The sequence below is a fragment of the Onychomys torridus genome, chromosome 4 (genome assembly GCF_903995425.1).
Source record: "Onychomys torridus chromosome 4, mOncTor1.1, whole genome shotgun sequence".
Lineage (NCBI taxonomy): Eukaryota > Metazoa > Chordata > Mammalia > Rodentia > Cricetidae > Onychomys > Onychomys torridus.
Genome location: NC_050446.1, coordinates 37374551 through 37390149, shown reverse-complemented (window position 1 = coordinate 37390149; position 15599 = coordinate 37374551). Strand labels below are relative to the sequence as shown.

Here is a 15599-nt window from a genome sequence, read left to right as displayed (position 1 = left end):
ACAGGGTCTAGTCTTTTAGCAATCAAAGATGAGGCTGAAAATTTATTTCTTCTGGAAGAGCTTCTTGCATTTAGTTCTTCTGTCCAGATGGTTTGGCTGAATGCTCAGTTTGATAGTAACAGTAAGTGATGTGGGTGCAGAGGAGGTGTCAATAAATACACAGTCATTAAGACCTCTGGGAACCACAGAACTCTCTTGGACACATTTGCTGTGAAAGTGTGGTGTGAATCCTAAAGCCACCTCTCCCAAACAAAACAAATGACAAGTTAACCTCACACTGACTGGGAAAACGCTCGCTCCAAATCTGTCCCCAGGCTTAGGATGGCAAAACCACACTGACTTGAAAACCGCCCCACTCTCTTAAGTGTTACAAAGCACAACAGAGTCAGGGAGCCATTTCAATGATAAACTGTGCTTTTTGAATTCTTATATACTACTCATAAGCACCAATGTGTGTAATTGGAGTCACACTATTCTTTTCTTTATGAAATGGATGTTATTGAAAAGTACTTGTAAAGAAAACTATTTGAATTGGCATAGAGAGAGTTACAGTGGTGTAAGAAGGTAGGGGCAGAGCCCATTCTTGCAAGGAGTATTTTAATCCTGGACATGGTTTGAATTTCTAGCAGATGGTGATAATCAAAAGCAAGCTGCCTTATAGTTCACTTAATTGTTAGTTTTAACATCGTTTCAGACAGTATACCCACTCCCCCACCTACTCACACACCTTATTGACCATATAGGGGCTGAACTTTCCCACTAAACCACTTCTAGCATTATAATAACTTTAGGGATTGAACCCTTTTTTTTATGGTGTTGATGTTAGGGTTTCAAGGGATTTTCTATACATTAATTAATTTCATTTCATTTACTGTGTGACTTGTTTAAATTGGTTAGAAATGTGTGAACTATTTCAAAACTCAAACCAAGATATTAAGAAACAAGATACCTGTATCTAAAATAGAGGGTTGCACAAGGGGAAACTTTAATGGATATATACCTTTTTTGCATTTTATTCATAAACGCACTTTTAATGTGCCTCCTTAAATTTGGGGCCTGCTTTTATGATTTATCCCAATCTTAGCTTGGAAATCATGCTCAAAATTCATAATCAGCAATTTTTCCACAGATGAAACCTTAAGGTGGTTTGATGGAACACCCACAGACCAGTCAAACTGGGGCATTTGGAAGCCAACTATGAACTACCTCAAGCCCCATCCATGTGTTGCCTTAAGGATCCCTGATGGAGTATGGCAGTTGATCTCATGTGAAGACAAAAAGGGGTTCATATGTAAAATGGAGACAGGTGTGTGAAGGGAGAGAAATTCTTCATATTGACTCTTGCCTGGTTAATGCTGACCCACCATGGTAGCATTTAAAAAATTATAAATGCAGATTTTCAGAGAGTTTTTCAAATGGATTCTGGGTCTACATCTTGCTCTACATCACACAAGTCAGAATACTTGAGTTACTTTTTTTCCCTCTAATATGAAGGGGAAAAATCGTTAGTCATATAAATGAAATCAAGACATGTAGTTTACACCAAAAAGAGCTGTGCTGGGCTGTGAGAATATTTAGAATCATCTTCTGTCTTAGAGAATATCATCTATTCATTTGATGTATGTGTTATGGACAAGTAAGCATGATTCTCTTTTGTGACCATGTTAGGCAGGGTAGGCATACTTGACTCTGTCCTTAAGAAATACAGTTTAAAAGGATGGAAATTAGTTTTCAATAACTAAATCAGAAAATCATAGCCATTTGCAAACAACAGCCAAGGCTTCTGAGCTAGCATATCATGAGAACCATTGGTGTTTATTATAATCCAGACCGTTCCTAGATGCTCCTCTTAGCAAGAAGGAAAGTGGGTGTGCCTCTGGGACGCTGAAGAAGGCTTCAGGGCTTCTAAAGTGGGGGAGGGGTAGGAAGGAGTAGAACAGAGAAAGAGAGAGAGGTATTTTAGAGCAAAGGCCCGGCATTGCTGAAAGCAGCCATGGAGAATGCTCTTAGACCAGAGTAGCAGACACATGAGAGTAAACTTGACCAGTACAGCAAGATCCAGTGCTGAGCTAAAGAGCTGAGATTCCTGGTGAAGCAAGGGATGCCCAGGGTGCAGTGTAGCCCCCCACAGTGAGATAAACTCACTAGAAGCAAAGAACAGCATTAGTAATTTGAATGGCATGACTGAAAATACCAGGAAGCGTAGGAAGACTGGGTAGGAAGACTGGCAAGGAAAGAGAAGAATCTGAGTATGAGGCACCGATGTTTGAAAGCCCAAAGCCTTGCAGGAGACATCAGACTAACAGCACGCCCAAGTTTTCACTGTCATTTAAGCATCCAGAGCCAATCAGAAACACTGTACATCAGTGTCCAATTTGAAAGCCTTGCAACTTTTCAGGGTCATAGAGCAGTTCAACCATACCCGCCCCATAGGTGAGAAAGTGCCTGTCCAAACTGAGGCTGCGTGGAGTACCAGGCTCTCTTTTTCTTTTTCGAAAATGTATTTATTTGTTGTTATTATTATTTTTTAATGTAGCTTCCTGGGGTAGAGTCTCACTCTGTTGCCCTGTCTGGTCTGGAACTCACTATAAAGTCCACACTCAGACTCACAGCAATTCTGCTGCTCCAGCCTCACAGGTGCCTCCACAGCTCTACAGCTTCCTCTGGATCCGTCCCCAGATCAAAAGTTGCAGAGTTTAGCCCTTGAGATAGTCTTCGTAAGTGAGAAACACTCATACAGTAAAACGACCTAAAACAGGAACCATGTCACTTTAGAATGGAGGGCCTATGTGTTTACTTTGTAGACTCTTGGGAATTCCAGATGTGAAAGGTGCTGTTTGTAAAGTTGTTACATACAGACTCTTCCTCTAATTCCAAAAAAAATAGTGGCTTCCTGTAAGCAAGGACCATGACTTACATGTATTTCTGTTGTGATAGTGCTGAGACTAGATGGAAATCCTTTGGCTTTACTCAATGAAAAGAAAAATTGAAAAGAAGTACTCACATGTTGTGAACACAGTCCTTATGACTACAAATGGCTCATGGGCTAGCAATATGGCTTACCTGGTAAAGGCACTTGCTGCCAAGCCTAATGACCTAAGCTGGATCCAATCCCTAGGACCCACATGGTAGAAGTAGAGAACTGACTCCCACGAGTTGTCATCTGACCTACACACACCCACACCATGGTGCATGCCCCCATGGCATACAAGCTCACACACACAGGCGTGCTCATGTGCACACACACACACACACACACACACACACGAGAGAGAGAGACAGAGACAGAGACAGAGAGAGACATAGATGATACATAAATGAATGAATATCAGACTTCCATTAAAACATCATTCATAAAAACATGCCACCAGATGTGATATATGAGCAATAGCTTGATTCTTGCTTTGTTTTAATAATGCCATAACTTTGCTGAATTTAAAGAAATTTTTAACTTATTATTTGATTTTAGATGTTCCAGCTGTAATAGAGCATCCAGGAAAAGGTAGGCTTGGAAGAGGGAAGACTGTTTAGATATTTCTTAGAATCAGTAAGACAGACAGCAAGCATGTGACAGGGTTTCTCTCTCTCCCTTTGTCTGCCTCCAGGACTAAGCCACAGCATTGCTCCCCTTGCAGTTTCACTGACGCTGATCACAATGCTGGCCGTTTTCATGCTTTCCTTCTGGATCTACAAGCAGAACAGTGGCTTCTTCCAGAGACTCAGGGGGTCTAGGAGTCTTTACTATCCTACATTCAGCTTCAGTACAGCACATTTAGAGGAAAACATCCTCATTTCTGATCTGGAGAAGAGTAACCAGTGATGATGAAGAGAGAGAACACCCCAGCTATGAAGAAGAACAAAGGGAGTCCCCTCTGCACTTCCCCTTAACAAGAGCCCATTAGAATGTGAATCGTGCTGCCCGTTTAATTATTCTTCAGGCAGTGGTTTTGAATTTTAACCAAATCAGATGAGGTTTAATGGATTCATTTCCTTTAGCTATGGACCAGGGGTGCTGGTTATTATTTAGAAAGACACAGACTATTAAAAACAATCCTGCATTGAGAACGCTTAAGCCAGTCCAGCGCTCATTCTGACATGTAAGTTCACTCAATGCTTTAAAAGAGGAAGGGGCGGGGCTTTGACTGTATTTGAGAGGAAGGTGTTTCTGAGAAACAGTGTCCTGTTTGATTCCAATTCAGTCGTTTTTTTCATAGCCTGGCTTGGGAAAGTCCTAAACTTAAACATCCAGGTTCTGGGCTCTCAGCTAGTACTTTGGGTGACATTAATTTTTATTTTGTTTGATTCTTAAGCTAAATGGGAGAACCAGCACCTTCTTCTAAATATGAAGATCTTGATATGCAAACACTCTCAGGGACAACCGTGCCATGAAAATGAGGCATAAACCCTCACTTGCTAAGTGATTACTTTGTTAAAGGTATCCTATAGGTAAGCTCAAAGGAATACATTGAGAGTTCAATATTGGGCCTTGTTAAAAAGTAAGGTAATAATATAATATATAAATAATGATCTTAACCAGGAGATACAGAATATATGTAACCTAAACCTAAAGAGAGAAAAAAAATGAAGATCTGAATTACATTCCCATTAGAAGCAAGCTAGAGGGATGTTGAGAAATATTAGTAATCTAGATATGTTTGTCATATGTTAATTTAGGTGTTTTTAATAATAATAAACTATCAATTTTGATTATCTCTTTTTTGTGTTTGCCTAGTTGATGCCATTGGTTGGTTAATATGGATTCAAAGTATGATATTTGAGGCTGGGAGGTAGCTCAGTTGGTAAAGTGTCTGCTCTGCAATTATGAGGACCTGAGTTCAGATCCTGAGCACCCACATGAAGGTCAGGTGGGAGTGGGATGCAGCGGTGCTCATCTGTAATCCCGGCTCTGGGGTGGGGGTGGGATGCAGCGGTGCTCATCTGTAACCCCGGCTCTGGGATGGGAGTGGGATGCAGTGGTGCTCATCTATAACCCCGGCTCTGGGATGGGGTGGGATGCAGCAGCGGTGCTCATCTGTAACCCCGGCTCTGGGATGGGGTGGGATGCAGCGGTGCTCCGGGGACGGGGGTGGGATGCAGCGGTGCTCATCTGTAACCCCGGCTCTGGGATGGGGGTGGGATGCAGCGGTGCTCATCTGTAACCCCGGCTCTGGGATGGGGTGGGATGCAGCGGTGCTCATCTGTAACCCCGGCTCTGGGATGGGGTGGGATGCAGTGGTGCTCATCTATAACCCCGGCTCTGGGATGGGGTGGGATGCAGTGGTGCTCATCTGTAACCCCGGCTCTGGGATGGGAGTGGGATGCAGTGGTGCTCATCTGTAACCCCGGCTCTGGGATGGGGTGGGATGCAGTGGTGCTCATCTGTAACCCCAGCTCTGGGGTGGGGGTGGGATGCAGCGGTGCTCATCTGTAACCCCGGCTCTGGGGTGGGGGTGGGATGCAGCGGTGCTCATCTGTAACCCCGGCTCTGGGGTGGGGGTGGGATGCAGCGGTGCTCATCTGTAACCCCGGCTCTGGGGTGGGGATGGGATGCAGTGGTGCTCATCTATAACCCCGGCTCTGGGATGGGGTAGAACAAAACCAGGTGAATCCCCGAAGCTCATTTGCCAGCCTAGCCAAATTGATGAATTTCAGGTTCAGTGATGGACTTTGTCTCAAAAACTAATGTGGAAAAAGACACCTAATTGTCAACTTCTGGCCTCTACATGCGCACATACATATATGTACATGTACCTTCACACGCACAAATTAAAATTTTAAAGTATATTTTCTGTAAATTAAAAAAAAATCACAGGTATGATATTCCTTCATTAATCTCTGATAAATAAAGGTGGCCCCATAATCAGGATGGAAAAGTTACTTCTCATATAAATGTTTACTGCACGTCCTATTACGACAGATCTACTCTAGAACCAGTCCTGGGGTGTCTCTGTCCTCCTGACGCTTTACCCCAGGAAAGCAGTCTATACACAGAAGACAGCAGGTGGCTATGGAAATTAAGTATAGTCCTGAGATAAACTTGGGGGTTCTCCAGGCTTGCCTCAGCGTGCATTCAACCAGTACAATCAACTGCTTCGGTGCTAGTGGCCACTAGTCACAAGGGGGAGCTCTGAGAAAAAGCATGGCTGTGTTTCTGCACAGCAAACTGGGATCAAGAGCAATGCAACATGTAGACTAGGTCCCTGTGGGCTAGTACAGTGAACACGGCTCCCAGCCGCAGCTCTTTGCTCCTACTGTTGTGGAGCTGGTACACTGAGGACAATCTGCTTTCATTTTTTCCTACATCTTAGGACTTCACTTTTAAGAAACATTACATTATATGGCAGTTGTATATTTCCAACTCAAAAGAATAATTGGCTTAACTAACTAGATGGTATAAAAAAAACCCTCAATTTAAAAATCTATCAAGTAAAATTAAAATTCCTTTCATTTCAGTAGATTTGATGAAGCTGTAATCAATTAACCTCCCACTAAAAATAGGCAATCCACATAACAATTAGACAAAAGTATCTCATTGCAAACATGGTTTTGCTGAAAGAGATGGCGTTACTTGTCAGTGCTCTGATTTTTTATACTTAGTATTGAACCTAACCTCCAGAGTATTCCCCATGAACAGACCATGCATTTATTTCCATTGCTGGAACTTCAGAAATAAATAGTACTAAGGCGTCCTGCTTTTTCTACACACGAACCCTTTAGAGTCTTTTTTTACACATCTAATTTTCTTCTTTCATTAACTTAAAAATATTTTCATACAGTATATTTTGATCATATTCTTTCTCCTCCCCCAACTCTTTCAGATCTTCCCCATTTCCTTTCTGACCCAACATTATAGTCTCTCTCTCAACAACAATAAAATGAAAATTAAAACAAACAAACAACCCCAATAAGACAAAAAAAAAAAAAAAAAAAGGAAAGAAAGAAAGAAAAAAACAAACAAAACAAAAGGCACACACACAAAAACCCATGACATCCATTTGGTGTTGGCCAACTGGTTGATATACCCAGAATTACTTCACTGGAGAAAACTGATTTCTCTTCTCCCAGGAGGTAACAGTTGCAAATAACTTCTTGGTTAGGAATGGAATACACATCTATTTTTAATCAGAACTTAATTTTTTTAAGTTGTTTATTTATTTTATGTGCATTGGTGTTTTGCCTGCATGTATGTCTGTGGGAGGGTGCCAGATCCCTGGAACTGGAGTTAGAGACAATGGTAAGATCGTGTGGGTGCTGGGACTTGAACCCAGGTCCTCTGGAAGAGCAGCCAGTGTTCTTATCTGCTAAGCCAGCTCTCCAGCCCCCAGAACTTAATTTCATAGCTACAGCATAAAAAAATAAAATTAAATTAAAAAATTAAAAAAAACAACATAAAGGTAGTAGGATTACAAACTCAGTCATGATTAATATGCACCCCTTAAAAATGTTATTTTGCTGAAGGGCCATTGATCCTGTGTTGATTTAAAATTTAGTGGACATTATGACCACTAAAAATTAAAATATGCATATGTATATCCTGTGACTGACTTGAGTATCTTTATAGATTCCTAAGAATTGGAAAGTCTTGGATTTGTTTCAGTTAATAGTACCTTGAGTCCTTCCCATTCTAAATTTAAGACTCTTCTCATTGGAAGCTCCACACTTGAATGATTTCTTTAGATGACAGTTTAGTCTTAAAGTCTCTTAGAAACGGCCAAATTAAAATATGGTTAACTTCTGACTGTCCAGGACAAATGATAGTCACAGAAATGACTTGACACTGTGGTTAAATCCATTTAAATAGTGACTCACAGTTGATACTAGAGGGGATCAGAAGAGGCAAGTGCCTAGCGTTCAAATATTAACTCACCTGAACAATTTCAGCTTAACATCTGTATCATGTACAACAAAACATGTACTATAGCATTCACAATTTTATAGGCATAAAAATAACAGTACACATCCTAAGAAACTAAAGGAAAGTGAAAATTTGAAAGAACATTTAAAAGTTCTGTATATTTCAGAACTATAGACTTAGTTGTTGGTGGCTCTTTAAACCCCAATGGAATTCTGAGGATCCTGGAGGATTGTATAGCATTTATAATTTTGTGTATGATCTTACAATTTAACATAACTAAAATTCAGACTTGTTAATTCTTTATGTTGTGAAGCACTGATAAGCCATTTGAACGTGGTTTTATGGATTCAGCTCAAAAATTCAGGCTCGAAGAAAATGCCAATGTTGTAAGCATGCTTGTAAATAAATATGTGGACCGTGTGTTTCATTTCATAAGTCCATCTCATTATTGTTATTGCATTTTCAATGTCTTTAAAGAGTCAACAAAAGTGCCCAAACATGAAGTGCTAGATGAAGAAATGAAAATCTACACATGCCTCTAATTCCTGATGATGAATTCTAATTGCAAAAGAGAATATCTCACTAAAGCCACAAATTGAGCCCCATGTATGCCAGTGACCTTCTCTACTCAGAGTTAATTAACACAAGCACTTGCTTCTTGCAGAGCACTTTGGTGTAATTTAGAACAAATTAAGGGAAAAATCATTCAAGTGCTGTTTTTCTTCACACCATGAAGTGAGCGTGATGGACCAAATTTAATGCATTTAAAATATTATCATCCATTTCCTGTAATGGTGAATAGCAATAAATACCGATACCTCCTTTTAAAAATGATCCCAATCTATGTCATTTTTAATGTTTCCTATTTACTAAAGGACACCAAGTTTCAAAATTAATGTCTTTTCTATTGTCCCCATTATGTCTCTTATTTACATTTGATTCATTGTATGCATTCCTGGTTATTTTTTTTAAATAGATATATCTTAAGTTTAATATGACAAACAGTTAAAGAATCATTTTTTATTTTCTCTTGCCTCTTCCCTGCCTCTGAAATTACAACTTTATTATTGTCTCCACAGGGTTTGTGCCTTAACTGGAGCGCCTCCCCCTGAATCACACCTTATGAGGTCATGTCTTTGTGGCTGTTTGAACGTTAACCTCTTAGTAGGTAGGGCTTCATGGAAGCTGAAAACCTAAACCGTGGACATGATTAGCTCCCTTAATTAATTAATTAATTAGTTAATGCTTAATTAATGAATAGCACTCTTTCCTGGTAGGGAAACCTCCCAGGGGAGATGTGGAACAGAAGGAAAACCACAGAAAGACTCCCAGGAAAAAGGGCAGAGTCAGCAGGAAGTGTCACCTTAGGTGAGTTCCAATATAAGAAGTACTTCTACAGAGACCAGGGAGAAATCGCTTGGCCACTGGGCAAGCCTTGATGCAGGTGATGTTTATTCAAGTCACCCCCACTGGAAGTGCTCAAGCAAGATGCCTCTGATCCCACTCTCATTCCATTCTGGAGGGTCCCTCAAAGTAAACAACAAAATCCCTAGTCTCTGTACAATGATCAAGAATTCATGGCGGCTCCAGCACTTGAGAGGCAGAGGCAGGCAGATCTCAGTGAGTTCGAGGCCATCTTGGTCTACAAAGCTGGTTCCAGGACAGCCAGGACTACACAGAGAAACCCTGTTTTGAAAAACCAAATTAATAATAAATACATAAATAGTTCATGGAAAGATGCTGTGCCTCTGACCACAGGGAGGGTTCTGAGAGCTTTCTGGAAAGGAGAGTGCAATAGAAACTCCCTGGTGTTGATAGTGGATATTGCACAAAACTTCCCAAGAGAAGAGCCGGGGCGGGGGAGGCATATAGAGAAAGAAGATAGCCTGTAATGGCATATTAATGGTAAATTAATATTACAGTCTGATTATAAGTTGTATCTGCTACCTAATGGAGGTTTATAGATGGCAGCCACTGAACTTATCATGTTGTAGGGTGCAGTTATATCTGACTCATTTGGAACCCCAAAGAACTTTCTTTTAAATCAGTTATAAGAAGGTCATGAAAATTGATAGCTAAACTCTTAGGTTGCACATGTGTTTTCTATTCGGACACACCTAGACGTACTCACTCGTCTTTTGGCATTAAGGACAGCACTGTTCATTTTACTGTTCTCTCTGGTTGGTCCCATCAGGTTTTGTCCACAATCACCTGTTTTTCTGTCACTAGCCAGTGAAAATGTACTGTAGATGCCTGCGGACCAGGCTGAGTGCACACTCTAGATTCCTGTAATCTCCCATCTGAGATTCTCTTGTTCAATAACAGAGTGTTTACTCACACGTTTAAATCTTCACAAAGCTATGAGTTTAGCTTTTTATAAAAACAATACTCATACCCCCGTTTTTACGTTGCAAAATGTTTGTAATAGCTGGTAATCTGGCATAAATAGATTTGTTAGCAAACATAACCAGCTGGTGTTAAACACAGGACAGAATCAGTAGGTGCAGCAGCTGGGCCACACTTGGTTGTATAGAAGCCTTGGCGATTGAATGGGGTAGTTAAGTCCTTAGCTTCTGGGGTTCTTAGTGTTTGAGACTTTACTCTAGATTCAGAAAGGAGACTGTGCCTCAGAACATAACTCTGAAATCCTCACTGATTGTCTGAACATAAACAAGCCAGAAGACAGAGACATCTCTGAGATACCTGTCCAGATGGTAACTTGATGGAACATGTCTGAAAAAGGAAGCGAATAAATGCTGACGAGGCAGATGCAATCTCAGAAGAAGCAAGCCATGACAGGGCATCCCCGGCAGCCCAGCGCATGGGACCAGGGCTTCTTCAAGCAAAGCTCTTTGTGGCATTTTGGATTTCAGTTCTGTAAGAACATCTTCTGGTGAGATGGATAATTTATCAGGCTGTCTTTCCTTCTGCCGTGAGCGTAATGGCTTCATTTGTTCTGTTTTCTTGCTCACTAGAGTCACGAGTTAGAATTTGATCCTCAGGATGGGTTTGCCTGACACTGAGAAAACATGTGATCTCCCAGTATTTGATTCTTAGCATCCTAGGAAAGGCATTATCTTTGCTAAAATATAAACCACCAACAACAACAAAAACCCACAGAAGCTTATGGTTGCAATCTAATTTCCCATGTAGCTTAAACAGAAGTATTGATTGTGTAAAGTGGCAGTTCTCAACCTTCCTAATACTGTAACCCTTTAATACAATCCCTCATGTTGTGGTGACTTCCAATCATAAAATTATTTTGTTGCTACTGCTGTGAATTGTAATGTAAATACCTAGTATGCAGGATATTTGATATGCAGCCCCCAAAGTGGTCTCAACCCACAGATTGAGAACCACTAATGTGAACATTCTAGTCTTAAATGTCTTTGTATGTGTGTGTGTGTGTGTCCGCATATGTATATGGAGGGGGAGTGCTTTGCACAGGTGTTTATGGAGGCCGGTTCACTCTTAGGAGAGCCTCAGCCATTTTTCTGACAGGGTCTCTCACTGCCTTGGAACTCACCATGTGATCTAGGCTGCCAGACCAAAGAGAACCAGAGATCCACCTGTCTCCATCTACCCAGCTCTGGGATTACAAGAGTACAGTACACCATCACACCTTGCTCCTTTTTTATTTTTATGTTCATTTTTATTATTTTTGCACAGGTCCTGGGAATCAAACTCAGGTCTTTGTGTTTCTGAGACAAACACACCTGAGCTATCTCCCCAGCCCTTGTCTTGGAGTTCTAATTATCAACCAGTACAGCTGACATGATAGCATCTTCCTCAGTCTTGTGTGTGGCTATGTTGGAGTCATGGTAGCTCTGACACATTGCTGTAGAAGAAGATTGGTATAGGAACTATAGTCTCATTGGAAAGGGGACCTAGACCCCAGGAACCTGTCCCAGTGCTGTGACCCCAAAACAAGCATGTTCACTTAACTGGCAAAGCAGTGACAACTTGGTTTTATGATGTCTACCTCAGCAGCTGTGGATGTTCAACCACAGTCAGCCAAGGTACTGTACTTCCTTATTCCAGAAAATGATCAGTTTCTATGACAGTCAAGAAGCAATCCCAGAGACCCCTGGCAATCTTCAAGGTCCAGTCCATCTCTACTCTTCCTCTCTTTCCCAGAAGAATGGTGGGGCTTCCTAATGGAGGACTGGTTCTCATTTGAATGACTTTGCAGCAGTGTTTCAAAGGTCACAAACCTATTGCAAACATCATCTTATAAATGAAAAATAAGACGGAACATTCTGCCTTGTAGGTGATAGACATCTGACCTGTAGCAAGGTTATAATACAATGCGTGATTCCCATCCTGAGCTCTTGTGTTGCCTGCAGGATGACTGACATCCAGAGCACAGGGCAAAAGGGTGAGGTTGGAGGGAGTCACAGGAGACTGGGGACAGTCAAAGAGACCCCTTGTTATTTGACCAGGAAGTCATAGAAGGGCAAACAGTCCCCTTACTCAAACGTCCAGGGGGTGGGGCAGTTGCAATTATGCTTTGGAACCCCAGTTAGCATTTGGAACACGGAGGGGTGGCCAGAAAAGCTCTGAAATTGGGGAGTTGAATGAGGAGGCATACAGAGGGCAGATCAGGAGTCCAGAAGAGCCACACAGAACAACTACAAAGATGCAGAAGCAAAGCTACCCCAGTTATTTTTTCCTAATGCCTCCTGCACATGGTAAAACTTTCAGATTAGCTGGCACAGGACTGACATCTGGTTGTTTCTAGTTTGGTCTATACTCCTAGAAACTAATCCATTCCAATGAAGGCAGGTGAGCTGCATTCCATCCAGGCCACAGATGCAAGACAATCAGCTCTGAAAGTTATGCAACTCCAGGAAACAGAGAACTTTAAGGAAGTCTTTTTGACTAGTATTAAGTGGAAAATGGTAGCTAGAAATTGAGTTTGATTCTAATTGATTGCATTTATAACAAATATGAATGAGTAATTTTTTTTTTTTTTTTGGCATCAGGGTTTTTAATTTGTCCTTCCTAGCCTTGTGTGAGCTACCTTTTTTTCCCTCCCAATCTACAGACCACCCTTCTACACCGTGCTATTATGGGGTACCTGACTAGAAAGGCTCCATTCAACCTGAATAAGTCAAATGGAGCCTTTATTAGCTGCCAGCAGGACTGTCCCAAACAGATTAGTGGGAAGCATTCTTGACCCCCAGTTGGTTCCAATTTTTAAGGGTAAAATGCAATTATGACAGATACAGAAAGGCAGCTCTGGACATCTGCAGCAAGCAGGCCTTGTTTGCAGACATGGAGAAATAACAGTTAAATGGTCAGGCAGTTAACCTTTAGCTCAGGGTCACTTTGTATAGGGACTCAGGGCATGTCCAGAGACCAGTTTACCTTAGGAAATTTATGACTGGTCTAAGAGACCAGAGACCAGTTTTACCTAAGACAGTCTTAGTCCTTAAAGTACTCTTAGGAATACTTTCATGAGCTGGCATAACTATTGTTCAATGTTCTACTACACTATGAGCCACAGCCATGTCCCTTCGATGTCTGTGTCCTGTAGTTTCAGTTAGGTCCAGCCCAATGGAGCCTAGGAAGAATCAATGATGAGCCAGTGAAGCAAAGTTGGGACTGTGGATTCCCCAACTCCCTCCTCACCTTCTGCAGCCATGTGGAGGCCATGTTCTTGCACTAGCCCCTGTGACTGTCACTTGCCTGTCCCACAGTTACAAAACTAAAGTATTTCCAGGTCCAAGACCACCAACTCCACTTGTTTCTTCAGGCCTGGGGAAAGTCCCCCGATGCCTGGAGGTGGAGCTGAACTTTAACTTTATTCTTTTATTAAACTGTCTGCAATTACCACTCCCTGTGACCCTGCTTCTCCTGGGGAGCCCTAAGGACAAGCGTGACCCCACTTTGGATGTTGGAATGGTCACTGTTTAGAAGCCTGGATTCTCTGGGAGGGTGTTTCTTTTTTTCTTTTTTTCTTTTATGAAGCATTTCCAACACAACATAAAATTCCAATTAAACACATGTTCAGCCTTACTGGACTCTACATGCAAGCGTGGTAAATCATCCCCCAGTAAACCATTTTTGAACTGAAATAAGAGTGGTCACTGTCGAGGGAGGAAAAGGTTATTATCAACTCAAACTGTTAAATTATACTTTCATGACCGAACACAACTGCAATCCATACTATTATTTTAAATTACACTATAAAACGCAGTCATTTATTGCCTTTCCAAAACTGAGCGATAATATATTACCAAATTATCGAGGGTGCTTTAATAAAGCTCTTGAATTTGATTCATACTGCATGATGTAGCTTATCCTTGAGAAAGAGCCACTAAAAGGTATCCTCAGTCTTCAACCTAGTGACATAAAATCTCCCTCTAATGAGCTGCCAGAAGCTTCCGCTTGGATGCTTTGTTGATACTGGTGTCAGCAGGACATTCAAGCTTCAAGCTTTTTATGTTTGATCAAATACCCACATTACACTGGAGCAGAAGAATTCATTCAGAGCCAAGGAAGCTTCCAAAACCTCTGCAGGCCTCCCTCTTCCTTCCTCCCTGCTGCGAAGAGGTCACTTGAATCAGAGTTACTGACAAAAGAGCCTGTGAGTGCTGGAAACATTGCTGGGGAACCAAAGGAGAGATACGCGCTGAGCTGGACTTACTCTAAAAATGCCAGTCATGTCTAAGACAGGGGAACGGAACTTGTGCTGGGAAGGAAGAGATGACCTGGATCTTATTTCATCTTCTAAAGAGAAGGGGAGACCAGAGAGGGCGCAGGTCGGTCCCAAGCTCTCAGCTAGTGCGTGGGGATGCTGGAGTCCTTGTCAAGCACATCACACATTGTAGGCCTTTCCTGAAGGAAAGCCCTCAACAATGAAAAATGAGAAGCCTCCAATCTTAGAGGAAAACAATCATTTTTTGCACCTAACTTTAACTATTTCCCATTGCTTTCTGAAGCTTTCTGAGCCTTCTAAAAGGAAATTTTTATTGTGCTGCCCTATTCACAAAAAAAAAATACTGATAAGGTTCTTTTTCTAACAAAATGATTGGGAAAATAATATTACTTGCTACTTCAAAGGTGAGAGAAGATGAATAAGAAAAGCCATCGCAAACATAAGGAATTGGGAAAGGGCAGGTACAGGAAGGGCTGCTTCATTTTGTTGGGGAAATTCCATAGTAGGGAGTTGAAGAAAGAGGTTTTTCTCTTCTTACCGCCCAAGCTCTGACCACCATAACTCTTTTGAGTAATGTGAAGCATCAGAGGGGGGAGATGAGAGAGGAAATGATGTTATAACCAAATGTGATTCTTAGTGAATTTCAAACCTAATTGAGTTTCTCTTTTAGGATCCAAGCACAGACTTTGCTGTCATCAAAGAACACTTCTCTGTGTTTGTACCTCATCCTTTGTGTTTTGTTTTGTTTTTCCATTAACAAAAAAGACATAGGACCTGTCTTTTCAGATTGGTGATTTTCCTTGTCAATAGTAGGCATGGCTTGAAATATGGAAGACAGAACACTCATCGATAAATATCTTTCCCACTTTAAAGAGTCTAGGTAGTTCATGACATAGGAGTTCGAGTTGCTTTTGTTTTTGGTTTGGTTTTTATTTTAAGACAGGGTATCTCTGTGTCGCCCTCCCTGGCTGTTCTGGAATTCACTCTGTAGACCAGGCTGGCCTCAAACACAGAACTCAGGGATTTGCCTGCCTCTGCCTCCCAAGTACTGAGATTAAAGGCATTTATCACCACTGGCCC

At 41.5% G+C, this 15599-nt stretch overlaps 1 protein-coding gene across 2 annotated transcripts in view; it reads left to right on the top strand.

Moving 5' to 3' along the window:
- The window catches only part of Pla2r1 (phospholipase A2 receptor 1), a 122242-nt gene extending 117573 nt beyond the window's left edge, over positions 1 to 4669 (top strand). Inside the window, exons 27-30 of one of the 2 annotated variants that reach the window (XM_036186086.1) lie at positions 5 to 121; positions 1130 to 1306; positions 3470 to 3502; positions 3606 to 4669. In XM_036186086.1, coding sequence (XP_036041979.1) covers positions 5 to 121; positions 1130 to 1306; positions 3470 to 3502; positions 3606 to 3820 — 542 coding nt within the window. In that variant the 3' untranslated portion in view covers positions 3821 to 4669. The remainder of the gene's footprint in view (positions 1 to 4; positions 122 to 1129; positions 1307 to 3469; positions 3503 to 3605) is intronic. The other variant, XM_036186087.1, reaches the window with a different exon arrangement.
- Positions 4670 to 15599: the final 10930 nt, after the last annotated feature.